This window comes from Babylonia areolata, chromosome 35 (genome assembly GCF_041734735.1).
Source record: "Babylonia areolata isolate BAREFJ2019XMU chromosome 35, ASM4173473v1, whole genome shotgun sequence".
Taxonomy (NCBI): Eukaryota; Metazoa; Mollusca; class Gastropoda; order Neogastropoda; family Buccinidae; genus Babylonia; species Babylonia areolata.
Window position 1 is genome coordinate 24135786 of NC_134910.1, and position 16079 is coordinate 24151864.

A 16079-nucleotide genomic window follows, 5' to 3' on the forward strand; every position below is an offset into this window, starting at 1 on the left:
CTTGGTCAGTTGGTGTGCTTGGTCATGATTGCAGTCTGTAGTATTGCCCTGGTCAGTTGGTGTGCTTGTTCGTGATTGAAATCTGTAGTATTGCCTTGGTCAGTTGGTGTGCTTGTTCGTGATTGCAGTCTGTAGTATTGCCCTGGTCAGTTGGTGTGCTTGTTCGTGATTGCAATCTGTAGTATTGCCTTGGTCAGTTGGTGTGCTTGTTCGTGATTGCAATCTGTAGTATTGCCTTGGTCAGTTGGTGTCCTTGTTCGTGATTGAAATCTGTAGTATTGCCCTGGTCAGTTGGTGTGCTTGTTCGTGATTGCAATCTGTTGCCTTGGTCAGTTGGTGTGCTTGTTCGTGATTGCAGTCTGTAGTATTGCCCTGGTCAGTTGGTGTGCTTGTTCGTGATTGCAATCTGTAGTATTGCCCTGGTCAGTTGGTGTGCTTGTTCGTGATTGCAATCTGTAGTATTGCCTTGGTCAGTTGGTGTGCTTGTTCATGATTGCAGTCTGTAGTATTGCCTTGGTCAGTTGGTGTGCAAAGTATTTTTTGTTTAAAAAAAGAAGAAAAAAAATTATATATATATTTTGTATTTCTTCATGTCTTACTGTATATGTTGTATGCCAATATATACAGCATACATGTCATGTGTTATCTCTCTCTCACAATATATATATATATATATATGTATATATGTATATATATATATATATATATATATATATATATATATCTTGCATGTGAGGCACTTAGAGCCTAGCATATGAAGAGTTTGTGCCATTTAAGTACTATATAGTGGTAGTAGTGGCAGCAGCAGCAGCAGAACTAGTAGTATTAGCAGCAGTAGCAGAAATAGTAGTAGTCCTTGCAGTAGAAGTATTGTAATAATCGGACAGTACAAATTAATCTTTCCATTTGGAATCAAATGTGCCCGGGTTACTGTATTACAACCGTGGCACACACACACACACACACACACACAGATATATATATATATATATATATATATATATATATATATATATATACATATACAAATAAATAGATAGATAGAGACAGAGAGTTATATAGATAGACAGATGACACAAACTTAGTAATCTATATTTCTAGACAGGTTATCCAAAACCAACAGAGAACAATCAGCACCGCAACCAGTCAACCACACAGATCAGACATAAGTACAAATATGCAGATAAAGAAAATCACACGTTCAGACATGTATACTCACCGGAATAACTGTCAGCAGAAGCAGTCAGCTGCTGAGCCCGTTGTTGTTCAATTGATGACGTAACCCTGTCCTCAGTTTGACGTTTGGTGACGTCAGTCTCACGTGTAGTGTCCCATTCTTGTGTGTCTGCGATCATCTCTTCAGGGACGCACCATTTTCCCTCTTCAACAATCCATACTGTTCCATGAGCATGACCTTGCTGCTTTTCTAGTTCAGATACAGAAGTAGTGGAAGGAGAGTCGGTATCCCAGTTATAGTCTGGAATCTCGATTCCCCGAGGTTCGTACGTTCTCTGCATCTCTGGAATTTCAATTTCCTGAGTTCTGTACGTTTCTTGGATCACCTCTTCTTGTGCAGTTCTTACTGTTGTTCCAGAAACGCCATATTCCTGCATTTCTACTTTAGATGCGGAAGTAGTGGAAGGAGTGTCGGTGTCCCAGTTATAGTCTGGAATTTCAATTTCCTGAGTTCTGTACGTTTCTTGGATCACCTCTTCTTGTGCAGTGTCTGTTGCAGTGTCCATGCGTTCACCTTCATCTTTTGTTCCATCTGTCACTTCAGGTGTGTGTGGACTTGCCTCGCTTGGTGCAGACAAGGTCAGAGGTTGTGATTCTGTCCAATCACTTTCAGGTATCTGGATTTCTTTTCCTTCTTCTGCTCCATACTGCTGCATTTCCTCAGGTGGTGGAACCAAAGTCAAAGGACTTTCTTTGATCCAATCTTCCTCAGGAACATGGATTTCTTGGAACAGGTATTGCAGTTCAGGATCAGGACTGTCAGATCTGACAATGTCGATGGCATCTTCTTCTGACCTTACCAAGTCCTGGCCCAGTTCTACATCAGCATCTTCACTGAAATCTTCACTGAAGACTACAACATCCTGACTGACCTGTGCTGTGACATCATCAAGGTCTGTGACGTCATGCTCAGTGTACTCTGCCACAGATTCCGGACTGTCAGGTCTGACCAGAAGATCGTGCCCCAAATCATCCGTGGTGGACAGCATTTCCTGGAATTTTGGAAATGAAGATATACGTTCTGAGGTGAGTTCAGCGTCAGGGCTGTCAGGTCTGGACGTGGAAACATCTTCCACTTGTGGTCGTGTCAAATCCTCACCAAAGTCCACTTCTGCCTCTTCACTGAAGTCTTCTTCAAAGGGTGGCATCTCCTGGGCAACGTCTGCAGTGACATCAGACAAGCCAGTCATCTCTTGTTGCTCCGTCACAGAGTCTGGACTGTCAGGTCTGTGAATGACGTCTTCTGTCCAGGCACGGTCATGTATCTCCCTTTCAGAAAAAGGAACAGGATATTCTTCAGGCCAAGTCAGACCAGTGGTGAAAGGAGCATCACGTTCCCAGTCAGTGTCTGGAATCTGGATTTGCTGGGGTTCATAAGTTTCTGGGTTCAGCTCCTCTTCTTCTCCTTCAGCATATTTTGTTGTTGCCATGTGTTCACCTTGGGTTTCCTCTTCCGGAATGGGTGCTGTCAAAGGAACAGCCTGACCCCACTCACTATCAGGGATGTGGATTTCTTCAGGTTCATAGGTCTCAGGGATGGTGTCTCTTTCCTGTGTGTCCAATGACACCTCCTTTCTGAAGTCTGCTTCTTCCTCTTCAGTTCTTACTGCTGTTCCAGAAACGCCATATTCCTGCATTTCTACTTCAGATCCGGAAGTGGTGGAAGGAGTATCAGTGTCCCAGTTATAGTCTGGAATCTCGATTTCCTGAGCTGTGTACGTTTCTTGGATCACCTCTTCTTGTGCAGTGTCTGTTGCAGTGTCCATGCGTTCACCTTCATCTTTTGTTCCATCTGTCACTTCAGGTGTGTGTGGACTTGCCTCGCTTGGTGCAGACAAGGTCAGAGGTTGTGATTCTGTCCAATCACTTTCAGGTATCTGGATTTGTTGGGGTTGATAAGTGTCTGGGGCAGAATCTTCCGCCATTTGTGGTTCTTCTCTGTCTTGGAAATCCTGTGGGATTGTGAACGGCACAGATTCTGTTAATGCAGCATCAATGTGGATTTCCTTTGGCTCGTATGGCTCAGAGATGTCATCAGTGACCTCTTGATACTCTGTCTTCAGGCCGTGATCTTTTCCCTCTTCTGTTCCATGCTGCTGCATTTCCTCAGGTGGTGGAACCAAAGTCAAAGGACTTTCTTTGATCCAATCTTCCTCAGGAACATGGATTTCTTGGAACAGGTATTGCAGTTCAGGATCAGGACTGTCAGATCTGACAATGTCGATGGCATCTTCTTCTGACCTTACCAAGTCCTGGCCCAGTTCTACATCAGCATCTTCACTGAAATCTTCACTGAAGACTACAACATCCTGACTGACCTGTGCTGTGACATCATCAAGGTCTGTGTCGTCATGCTCAGTGTACTCTGCCACAGATTCCGGACTGTCAGGTCTGACCAGAAGATCGTGCCCCAAATCATCCGTGGTGGACAGCATTTCCTGGAATTTTGGAAATGAAGATATACGTTCTGAGGTGAGTTCAGCGTCAGGGCTGTCAGGTCTGGACGTGGAAACATCTTCCACTTGTGGTCGTGTCAAATCCTCACCAAAGTCCACTTCTGCCTCTTCACTGAAGTCTTCTTCAAAGGGTGGCATCTCCTGGGCAACGTCTGCAGTGACATCAGACAAGCCAGTCATCTCTTGTTGCTCCGTCACAGAGTCTGGACTGTCAGGTCTGTGAATGACGTCTTCTGTCCAGGCACGGTCATGTATCTCCCTTTCAGAAAAAGGAACAGGATATTCTTCAGGCCAAGTCAGACCAGTGGTGAAAGGAGCATCACGTTCCCAGTCAGTGTCTGGAATCTGGATTTGCTGGGGTTCATAAGTTTCTGGGATCAGCTCCTCTTCTTCTCCTTCAGCATATTTTGTTGTTGCCATGTGTTCACCTTGGGTTTCCTCTTCAGGAATGGGTGCTGTCAAAGGAACAGCCTGACCCCACTCACTATCAGGGATGTGGATTTCTTCAGGTTCATAGGTCTCAGGGATGGTGTCTCTTTCCTGTGTGTCCAATGATACCTCCTTCCTGAAGTCTGCTTCTTCCTCTTGGGTTCTTACTGCTGTTCCAGAAACGCCATATTCCTGCATTTCTACTTTAGACGCGGAAGTGGTGGAAGGAGTATCAGTGTCCCAGTTATAGTCTGGAATCTCGATTTCCTGAGCTGTGTACGTTTCTTGGATCACCTCTTCTTGTGCAGTGTCTGTTGCAGTGTCCATGCGTTCACCTTCATCTTTTGTTCCATCTGTCACTTCAGGTGTGTGTGGACTTGCCTCGCTTGGTGCAGACAAGGTCAGAGGTTGTGATTCTGTCCAATCACTTTCAGGTATCTGGATTTCTTGGGGTTGATAAGTGTCTGGGGCAGAATCTTCCGCCATTTGTGGTTCTTCTCTGTCTTGGAAATCCTGTGGGATTGTGAACGGCACAGATTCTGTTAATGCAGCATCAATGTGGATTTCCTTTGGCTCGTATGGCTCAGAGATGTCATCAGTGACCTCTTGATACTCTGTCTTCAGGCCGTGATCTTTTCCCTCTTCTGTTCCATGCTGCTGCATTTCCTCAGGTGGTGGAACCAAAGTCAAAGGACTTTCTTTGATCCAATCTTCCTCAGGAACATGGATTTCTTGGAACAGGTATTGCAGTTCAGGATCAGGACTGTCAGATCTGACAATGTCGATGGCATCTTCTTCTGACCTTACCAAGTCCTGGCCCAGTTCTACATCAGCATCTTCACTGAAATCTTCACTGAAGACTACAACATCCTGACTGACCTGTGCTGTGACATCATCAAGGTCTGTGACGTCATGCTCAGTGTACTCTGCCACAGATTCCGGACTGTCAGGTCTGACCAGAAGATCGTGCCCCAAATCATCCGTGGTGGACAGCATTTCCTGGAATTTTGGAAATGAAGATATACGTTCTGAGGTGAGTTCAGCGTCAGGGCTGTCAGGTCTGGACGTGGAAACATCTTCCACTTGTGGTCGTGTCAAATCCTCACCAAAGTCCACTTCTGCCTCTTCACTGAAGTCTTCTTCAAAGGGTGGCATCTCCTGGGCAACGTCTGCAGTGACATCAGACAAGCCAGTCATCTCTTGTTGCTCCGTCACAGAGTCTGGACTGTCAGGTCTGTGAATGACGTCTTCTGTCCAGGCACGGTCATGTATCTCCCTTTCAGAAAAAGGAACAGGATATTCTTCAGGCCAAGTCAGACCAGTGGTGAAAGGAGCATCACGTTCCCAGTCAGTGTCTGGAATCTGGATTTGCTGGGGTTCATAAGTTTCTGGGATCAGCTCCTCTTCTTCTCCTTCAGCATATTTTGTTGTTGCCATGTGTTCACCTTGGGTTTCCTCTTCAGGAATGGGTGCTGTCAAAGGAACAGCCTGACCCCACTCACTATCAGGGATGTGGATTTCTTCAGGTTCATAGGTCTCAGGGATGGTGTCTCTTTCCTGTGTGTCCAATGATACCTCCTTCCTGAAGTCTGCTTCTTCCTCTTGGGTTCTTACTGCTGTTCCAGAAACGCCATATTCCTGCATTTCTACTTTAGATGTGGAAGTGGTGGAAGGAGTATCAGTGTCCCAGTTATAGTCTGGAATCTCGATTTCCTGAGCTGTGTACGTTTCTTGGATCACCTCTTCTTGTGCAGTGTCTGTTGCAGTGTCCATGCGTTCACCTTCATCTTTTGTTCCATCTGTCACTTCAGGTGTGTGTGGACTTGCCTCGCTTGGTGCAGACAAGGTCAGAGGTTGTGATTCTGTCCAATCACTTTCAGGTATCTGGATTTCTTGGGGTTGATAAGTGTCTGGGGCAGAATCTTCCGCCATTTGTGGTTCTTCTCTGTCTTGGAAATCCTGTGGGATTGTGAACGGCACAGATTCTGTTAATGCAGCATCAATGTGGATTTCCTTTGGCTCGTATGGCTCAGAGATGTCATCAGTGACCTCTTGATACTCTGTCTTCAGGTCGTGATCTTTTCCCTCTTCTGTTCCATGCTGCTGCATTTCCTCAGGTGGTGGAACCAAAGTCAAAGGACTTTCTTTGATCCAATCTTCCTCAGGAACATGGATTTCTTGGAACAGGTATTGCAGTTCAGGATCAGGACTGTCAGATCTGACAATGTCGATGGCATCTTCTTCTGACCTTACCAAGTCCTGGCCCAGTTCTACATCAGCATCTTCACTGAAATCTTCACTGAAGACTACAACATCCTGACTGACCTGTGCTGTGACATCATCAAGGTCTGTGACGTCATGCTCAGTGTACTCTGCCACAGATTCTGGACTGTCAGGTCTGACCAGAAGATCGTGCCCCAAATCATCCGTGGTGGACAGCATTTCCTGGAATTTTGGAAATGAAGATATACGTTCTGAGGTGAGTTCAGCGTCAGGGCTGTCAGGTCTGGACGTGGAAACATCTTCCACTTGTGGTCGTGTCAAATCCTCACCAAAGTCCACTTCTGCCTCTTCACTGAAGTCTTCTTCAAAGGGTGGCATCTCCTGGGCAACGTCTGCAGTGACATCAGACAAGCCAGTCATCTCTTGTTGCTCCGTCACAGAGTCTGGACTGTCAGGTCTGTGAATGACGTCTTCTGTCCAGGCACGGTCATGTATCTCCCTTTCAGAAAAAGGAACAGGATATTCTTCAGGCCAAGTCAGACCAGTGGTGAAAGGAGCATCACGTTCCCAGTCAGTGTCTGGAATCTGGATTTGCTGGGGTTCATAAGTTTCTGGGATCAGCTCCTCTTCTTCTCCTTCAGCATATTTTGTTGTTGCCATGTGTTCACCTTGGGTTTCCTCTTCAGGAATGGGTGCTGTCAAAGGAACAGCCTGACCCCACTCACTATCAGGGATGTGGATTTCTTCAGGTTCATAGGTCTCAGGGATGGTGTCTCTTTCCTGTGTGTCCAATGATACCTCCTTCCTGAAGTCTGCTTCTTCCTCTTGGGTTCTTACTGCTGTTCCAGAAACGCCATATTCCTGCATTTCTACTTTAGACGCGGAAGTGGTGGAAGGAGTATCAGTGTCCCAGTTATAGTCTGGAATCTCGATTTCCTGAGCTGTGTACGTTTCTTGGATCACCTCTTCTTGTGCAGTGTCTGTTGCAGTGTCCATGCGTTCACCTTCATCTTTTGTTCCATCTGTCACTTCAGGTGTGTGTGGACTTGCCTCGCTTGGTGCAGACAAGGTCAGAGGTTGTGATTCTGTCCAATCACTTTCAGGTATCTGGATTTCTTGGGGTTGATAAGTGTCTGGGGCAGAATCTTCCGCCATTTGTGGTTCTTCTCTGTCTTGGAAATCCTGTGGGATTGTGAACGGCACAGATTCTGTTAATGCAGCATCAATGTGGATTTCCTTTGGCTCGTATGGCTCAGAGATGTCATCAGTGACCTCTTGATACTCTGTCTTTAGGCCGTGATCTTTTCCCTCTTCTGTTCCATGCTGCTGCATTTCCTCAGGTGGTGGAACCAAAGTCAAAGGACTTTCTTTGATCCAATCTTCCTCAGGAACATGGATTTCTTGGAACAGGTATTGCAGTTCAGGATCAGGACTGTCAGATCTGACAATGTCGATGGCATCTTCTTCTGACCTTACCAAGTCCTGGCCCAGTTCTACATCAGCATCTTCACTGAAATCTTCACTGAAGACTACAACATCCTGACTGACCTGTGCTGTGACATCATCAAGGTCTGTGACGTCATGCTCAGTGTACTCTGCCACAGATTCCGGACTGTCAGGTCTGACCAGAAGATCGTGCCCCAAATCATCCGTGGTGCAGATTGTAGCGATAGTGATTTTGTCGTAGTGGACTCGTGACGAATCTGTCTTACTGATTTCTTCGCATTGCTCTTCTCAGTGTGACCAACAAAGATTCTTGCTCTCCTCAGAATGGTCTTGCTATGCTCGATCAGCCATCTGATTCAGGTCTCCTTAGCGGCTCTACATACATCCTGAAATCTTCATGAGAAACGGGTACTCACGCGCGTCAGCAGACGCCACTCCACTGGTCTGACAATCTCCAATCACTGCCTTCGAATTTGAATGGTATCTGGACAGCGCGCGGTGAGGTTTATGAACCATCACTTCTGCCTTCGCCCAAATGATCTCAATCTCGAACCAGAGATCTTGTTGTGTCACTGCGTCAGGTCGAATGACGTCTCTGTCCAGGCCGGCATGTACTCCTTCAAAAGACGATATTCTAGCAGTCAGACGTGGAAAGACATAGTCCCAGTCATGTCGATCTGATTGTGGTCAATTTCGATCAGCTCTCTTCTTCCTTCGCAATTGTGTTGCAGTGTTCACCTGGTTCTTTAGATGGGTGCGTCAAGGAACACCTGCCCATCATTGGATTGGTTCTTAGTATAGTCTCGGTGGGTCCTTTCTGTTGCATGACTTTCAGTCTGCTTCTTCCTTGGGTTCTTGCGTTCAAAAGCCATTCTGTTCTACTTTAGAGAGGGAGGATCATGTCCCTTAGTTGATCGATTCCTGGCTTGTATTTCTGATCACCCTTCTTGGCATTTGCAGTGTCCTCGTTCACTCTTTTCTTCACTCAGGGTTGTGACTTCCTCGCTGGTGCGACGGTAGAGTGTGATTCTGCCATCACTTTCAGGTATGATCTTGGTTGAATGGGAATCTTCCGCATTGTGTTCTGTCTTGATCTGTGATTGTGACGCACGTTGTAATGCACACAAGGGATTTCCTTTGCTCGTATGTCAGAATGTCATGTGACTCTTGATACCTTCTCAGCGTGATTTCCTCTTCGTCCATGCTCTGCTTCTCAGTGGAACAAAGTCAAAGACTTCTGATCATCTCAGACATGATTCTTGAACAGTATGCAGTTCAGATCAGACTTAGATCGACATGTCGATGCATTTGACCTTACAATCCTGCTTCTACATAAAAAAAAAAAAAAAAAAAAAAAAAAAAAAAAAAAAAAAAAAAAAAAAAAAAAAAAAAAAAAAAAAAAAAAAAAAAAAAAAAAAAAAAAAAAAAAAAAAAAAAAAAAAAAAAAAAAAAAAAAAAAAAAAAAAAAAAAAAAAAAAAAAAAAAAAAAAAAAAAAAAAAAAAAAAAAAAAAAAAAAAAAAAAAAAAAAAAAAAAAAAAAAAAAAAAAAAAAAAAAAAAAAAAAAAAAAAAAAAAAAAAAAAAAAAAAAAAAAAAAAAAAAAAAAAAAAAAAAAAAAAAAAAAAAAAAAAAAAAAAAAAAAAAAAAAAAAAAAAAAAAAAAAAAAAAAAAAAAAAAAAAAAAAAAAAAAAAAAAAAAAAAAAAAAAAAAAAAAAAAAAAAAAAAAAAAAAAAAAAAAAAAAAAAAAAAAAAAAAAAAAAAAAAAAAAAAAAAAAAAAAAAAAAAAAAAAAAAAAAAAAAAAAAAAAAAAAAAAAAAAAAAAAAAAAAAAAAAAAAAAAAAAAAAAAAAAAAAAAAAAAAAAAAAAAAAAAAAAAAAAAAAAAAAAAAAAAAAAAAAAAAAAAAAAAAAAAAAAAAAAAAAAAAAAAAAAAAAAAAAAAAAAAAAAAAAAAAAAAAAAAAAAAAAAAAAAAAAAAAAAAAAAAAAAAAAAAAAAAAAAAAAAAAAAAAAAAAAAAAAAAAAAAAAAAAAAAAAAAAAAAAAAAAAAAAAAAAAAAAAAAAAAAAAAAAAAAAAAAAAAAAAAAAAAAAAAAAAAAAAAAAAAAAAAAAAAAAAAAAAAAAAAAAAAAAAAAAAAAAAAAAAAAAAAAAAAAAAAAGGGGGGGGGGGGGGGGGGGGGGGGGGGGGGGGGGGGGGGGGGGGGGGGGGGGGGGGGGGGGGGGGGGGGGGGGGGGGGGGGGGGGGGGGGGGGGGGGGGGGGGGGGGGGGGGGGGGGGGGGGGGGGGGGGGGGGGGGGGGGGGGGGGGGGGGGGGGGGGGGGGGGGGGGGGGGGGGGGGGGGGGGGGGGGGGGGGGGGGGGGGGGGGGGGGGGGGGGGGGGGGGGGGGGGGGGGGGGGGGGGGGGGGGGGGGGGGGGGGGGGGGGGGGGGGGGGGGGGGGGGGGGGGGGGGGGGGGGGGGGGGGGGGGGGGGGGGGGGGGGGGGGGGGGGGGGGGGGGGGGGGGGGGGGGGGGGGGGGGGGGGGGGGGGGGGGGGGGGGGGGGGGGGGGGGGGGGGGGGGGGGGGGGGGGGGGGGGGGGGGGGGGGGGGGGGGGGGGGGGGGGGGGGGGGGGGGGGGGGGGGGGGGGGGGGGGGGGGGGGGGGGGGGGGGGGGGGGGGGGGGGGGGGGGGGGGGGGGGGGGGGGGGGGGGGGGGGGGGGGGGGGGGGGGGGGGGGGGGGGGGGGGGGGGGGGGGGGGGGGGGGGGGGGGGGGGGGGGGGGGGGGGGGGGGGGGGGGGGGGGGGGGGGGGGGGGGGGGGGGGGGGGGGGGGGGGGGGGGGGGGGGGGGGGGGGGGGGGGGGGGGGGGGGGGGGGGGGGGGGGGGGGGGGGGGGGGGGGGGGGGGGGGGGGGGGGGGGGGGGGGGGGGGGGGGGGGGGGGGGGGGGGGGGGGGGGGGGGGGGGGGGGGGGGGGGGGGGGGGGGGGGGGGGGGGGGGGGGGGGGGGGGGGGGGGGGGGGGGGGGGGGGGGGGGGGGGGGGGGGGGGGGGGGGGGGGGGGGGGGGGGGGGGGGGGGGGGGGGGGGGGGGGGGGGGGGGGGGGGGGGGGGGGGGGGGGGGGGGGGGGGGGGGGGGGGGGGGGGGGGGGGGGGGGGGGGGGGGGGGGGGGGGGGGGGGGGGGGGGGGGGGGGGGGGGGGGGGGGGGGGGGGGGGGGGGGGGGGGGGGGGGGGGGGGGGGGGGGGGGGGGGGGGGGGGGGGGGGGGGGGGGGGGGGGGGGGGGGGGGGGGGGGGGGGGGGGGGGGGGGGGGGGTTCATGTCTGTGTGTCTCGTGTGAGTTGTCGCCTTGTTGTTGGTGAAAGTGGAATCTCCTGTTCTGTGGATCGGTTGTACGAGTTGCCTGTTCTTTTCTATCTAAGAGATCTCTGATGTAGCGTGTCTCTTCTGCGATTGGTGAGTCGACTTTCTTTTCCATCTTCTAGATGTCTTGGAGGTGGTGACTGCAGTGGTCTCTCTGCTATCCTCGATCTGACACCAGACGTCCAGTTGTAGCATATGCATGACTCGTGCGCCCCCGTGCAGCTCTGCCGAATCTGTGCTGTGGAAATCTCCCTTTGGTCGTTTAATCTTTCAGCCCTGATCCTTCAAAATACGGTGGTTCGGAATGCCATGATCGACAGTCTCATCTTTCTGGACGGTCTGGATGTGTTAGGACTCCCATGTCTACACTTTACAGTTTACATGGTCTCGCGAAGTGTCTAAGACACTGTCCCATCATGGAGTGGATTTTGGCTTCATTTGGAGTCTCTTTCTCGCAATATCTGTTTTCATGGTTTTTTAGGTCTCCTGTTAGGAAGTTCGCATGTCTTAAGGATGGGGTAGGATCGGTCCCTTTATTCGCATTGTTTCCTGGCCATGTTTCTGGTCCTTTCTTGGGTGTGTAGGCCGTACCTCCTTTGTGATTTCATTAGGTTTGGTGGCGCCGTTCCATTAATGTTCTGCCTCATTCGCTTGTTTCGTTCAGCTTTGAATTTTCCTTTGGTTCTTTTTGCACGTTCTGAATCGTTTTTGTGACTGCTTCTGGTCTTTGTGTTGTCAGAAGTCACGTGTTTGTCGCTTTTGGGTTCTTTCTGGTGTTTTGTGATTCTGGGTGGATTTAGGATGGTTTCTCTTTCGACTTGGTTGGAGTTAGAGTTCTGATCGTTGTCGAATTGGTGTCCCTTTCTTCGACTGATTTCTGGCAGGTTAACAGTCAAATTTGAAATCATCTGGATGGTCTCTCAGGCTGTTCGTGTCAGTAGCATTGCATTTCTCTGCTAACGTTTTACCACATCTGGATAGTTTAATTGAATGATGTCTTGTAACAAGTCTGGCCTGTGTCGAATCTCTACTAGTGACATCGAGTCCTATCATAGTCTGTGATCATTTCTGGAATTTTGAAAGTTCTAGGGTTCCTAGCTGGAGTGGAAATCGCTTGATAGGTTTCTTCCAAGTCACTCTGCTTCATTAGACTTAAAGTTTTCTGGCGCAACCTGCAAAGACACTCCCGGTTGTCTCAAGGCTGCTGGGATCTTAGTTTCTGGAAGTCATTCTTCTTTCCAACGTGATGCAGTTTCTGTTGCTGGAAGGGATCCTCAAGACGCAGATTGGGAGTATATTTGGTATGGCTCAGTCTTCGCTTTTTGTTCAAGGGTCACTTGTTCGAGTCTTCTTCTCAGGACATTTGTTCCACCTCTGGTTTCTCGGATGGTCGGGGTGACTCGTTCCAATATATGTTATTGTTCTTGGCCTTGGTTTCTGGTCCACTTTCTGTTTGACGTCTGGGTTCCTTCTTGCCTCTTTCGGTGTGTCTGCTGTGTGATACTTCAGCGTGTTTGCATCAGTTCGTTTGTATTCTTGTTATGGTTGGTGATCTTCTCTGTTCTGTTGTTACCTGGTTGTGACTGTACATTCGTTAATGGTTGGAGAATTTCTTGTGTTGCCTGGTCGTGTGTGAATTCTTGGGTTCTGTGTTCTTCCTTGTGCTTTTGGTGGTGGAACTGAGATCAGTTTTTTTCTCGAGATGATTTCTGGACTTGTTGATCACAGGGTTCATCACTGTCATGGATTTTGGACTTCTGGTCTTGGCATTTATGGATCTCATGTCTATGAACACATCTAGACCTGCTTTGGCTATCAGGTCTTTATCTTATGCTGCACAGACTTTCGGAAAATTGGATCCTAGTCACTTCCGATTTCGACAACGGCGAGATGTGCCCCTGGACGAATCATTGGAAATCGGCCAGTCTGTTCGAGCTTCAGGGTCTTTTGTTGAAGCACTCCTCTGGCTGCAAGGTGGATTGGGAAATTCATGTCGCAACCTTTCGAGAGGCCGGGCTCCTCGTCAGCAGGCATCTTCACGTAAGGGTGAGGCTAACGAGTGCGGTTCCATTCTGAACTGTTTCTGGTAAATTTAGCCTTTACCAGTTTGGATTGTTCTGGTCATTTGGAGGTGTCTAAGTACGTGCCCTTCCTTGGTTCTTGTTGTGTTTTTCTTCAGGTCGAGTCCTCGGGAGGTTTGTTTGTGTTCCTTTCTGCCCCTTTCTCGTTTTTTTGTTTGTCAACTATTCTGTTTTTTTTACTGTGGGACTGTTGGTCGGTTTTGCTGTTTTCTTTGTCCTCTTCTTGGGTGTGCTGCAGTCACTCTTTTTCCTTTATTGTGTTGTGTGACTGTGGAGAGATTTGGGGCTTTTAATTGGTTTGGTTGATTAAGGTGTTTTTCATTGTTGTGACTTTGGGCTAAGGTCTTTTCTCCATGTGTGTTCTGTTTGGGTAAATAGGTTTCATCTCCAATCCATTTTGGTATTTAGGTTTGATTAAATTTACATTGTTCACATGAGTGATCTTCAATCACGGGCCATCGCCCAATCTTCGATTATCTGCAGTCATTCATCATAGAGATTAAATCATCGATCAGCAAAGCATTCTGTGGTGGACAATCCCAAGTCGTTTGCTTCGAGTCGCAGGCGAAATCTCGCGACATTCTGATTAAGTCACTTTCCAAGTTTTCAAAGGTGGTTTCGGGAACCTCGATGCAGAGGCATTCATTCTGCTCAGCACATGCTCACAAGTCTCATTCTCTCGGCAACTCTTTTAAAAAGAACGGATTCTAGGCCAAGTCCGTGTGTCTCACTTCCTCAGTGTTGATCTGGTTTCTGTCAAGTTCTCGTGCAGTCCTTCGTCTGAGCATTTCTTTCAGGTCCGGGTTCCTTCGGATGTTGTTAGACTCTGCCCTCCTTTCGGTGTGTTTCAGTCTTCTAGGTGTTTCCTGTCATTGATTTTTCTGTAGATTCGCTGGTCATTGGTCGAGCGACTATCCGATTCTGTCTCTTTCGGTGATTGGTTCAGTCAGTTGTTTCAATAACTCCTAGTGATGTTTCCTCGCTTGTGTGGGCTGTCGTGTCCTTATAGTCGCATGATCACTGTTTCGGTTTGCTTGATTGTTGCGTTGTCGTTAGCATTCGTTGTGATTCTCTTTGGATCTGTGATTGTGATTTGTTGCGACTTCATTGTTTTGTGTAGTGGATTCTGGACTGTTGTGTCTTAGCGATTTTTCTTGTCGTTCTTTTGCAGTGGGACCAGAAGTCTTTGATCATCTTCCTCGAGCCCTGTTTCGTCGTCACGTGTGCGTCTATGGTGGATATTGACCGACATCTGGGTCCATCTTCTTCCACGGATCCTGACAGATTTCATTCAGGATTTCAGGAACAATAGGACTTCTTCTCATCTCAGTTCACTAGTCTCCGGATTCCGGGCACATTCATCGACACAGACTGCCTCACCGTGTGAATTCCTCTTGGTCGTACGCTTGTGAGTTTTTGTTGTTGCCATGTGTTCACCTTGGGTTTCCTCTTCAGGAATGGGTGCTGTCAAAGGAACAGCCTGACCCCACTCACTGTCAGGGATGTGGATTTCTTCAGGTTCATAGGTCTCAGGGATGGTGTCTCTTTCCTGTGTGTCCAATGATACCTCCTTCCTGAAGTCTGCTTCTTCCTCTTGGGTTCTTACTGCTGTTCCAGAAACGCCATATTCCTGCATTTCTACTTTAGACGCGGAAGTGGTGGAAGGAGTATCAGTGTCCCAGTTATAGTCTGGAATCTCGATTTCCTGAGCTGTGTACGTTTCCTGGATCACCTCTTCTTGTGCAGTGTCTGTTGCAGTGTCCATGCGTTCACCTTCATCTTTTGCTCCATCTGTCACTTCAGGTGTGTGTGGACTTGCCTCGCTTGGTGCAGACAAGGTGAGAGGTTGTGATTCTGTTAAATCACTTTCAGGTATGTGGATTTCTTGGGGTTGATAAGTGTCTGGGGCAGAATCTTCCGCCATTTGTGGTTCCTCTCTGTCTTGGAAATCCTGTGGGATTGTGAACGGCACAGATTCTGTTAATGCAGCATCAATGTGGATTTCCTTTGGCTCGTATGGCTCAGAGATGTCATCAGTGACCTCTTGATACTCTGTCTTCAGGTCGTGATCTTTTCCCTCTTCTGTTCCATGCTGCTGCATTTCCTCAGGTGGTGGAACCAAAGTCAAAGGACTTTCTTTGATCCAATCTTCCTCAGGAACATGGATTTCTTGGAACAGGTATTGCAGTTCAGGATCAGGACTGTCAGATCTGACAATGTCGATGGCATCTTCTTCTGACCTTACCAAGTCCTGGCCCAGTTCTACATCAGCATCTTCACTGAAATCTTCACTGAAGACTACAACATCCTGACTGACCTGTGCTGTGACATCATCAAGGTCTGTGTCGTCATGCTCAGTGTACTCTGCCACAGATTCTGGACTGTCAGGTCTGACCAGAAGATCGTGCCCCAAATCATCCGTGGTGGACAGCATTTCCTGGAATTTTGGAAATGAAGATATACGTTCTGAGGTGAGTTCAGCGTCAGGGCTGTCAGGTCTGGACGTGGAAACATCTTCCACTTGTGGTCGTGTCAAATCCTCACCAAAGTCCACTTCTGCCTCTTCACTGAAGTCTTCTTCAAAGGGTGGCATCTCCTGGGCAACGTCTGCAGTGACATCAGACAAGCCAGTCATCTCTTGTTGCTCCGTCACAGAGTCTGGACTGTCAGGTCTGTGAATGACGTCTTCTGTCCAGGCACGGTCATGTATCTCCCTTTCAGAAAAAGGAACAGGATATTCTTCAGGCCAAGTCAGACCAGTGGTGAAAGGAGCATCACGTTCCCAGTCAGTGTCTGGAATCTGGATTTGCTGGGGTTCATAAGTTTCTGGGATCAGCTCCTCTTCTTCTCCTTCAGCATATTTTGTTGTTGCCATGTGTTC

General features: G+C 47.4%; 1 protein-coding gene across 1 annotated transcript in view; it reads right to left on the reverse strand.

Annotated features, from left to right (window-relative positions):
- The window catches only part of LOC143278032 (uncharacterized), a 106104-nt gene that overhangs the window by 21497 nt on the left and 68528 nt on the right, over positions 1 to 16079 (reverse strand). The window contains exons 14-15 of the mRNA XM_076583044.1: positions 14579 to 15998; positions 1220 to 8074 (exon numbers count right to left, since the gene is read on the reverse strand). Of these exons, the coding sequence (XP_076439159.1) occupies positions 1220 to 8074; positions 14579 to 15998 (8275 nt within the window). The remainder of the gene's footprint in view (positions 1 to 1219; positions 8075 to 14578; positions 15999 to 16079) is intronic.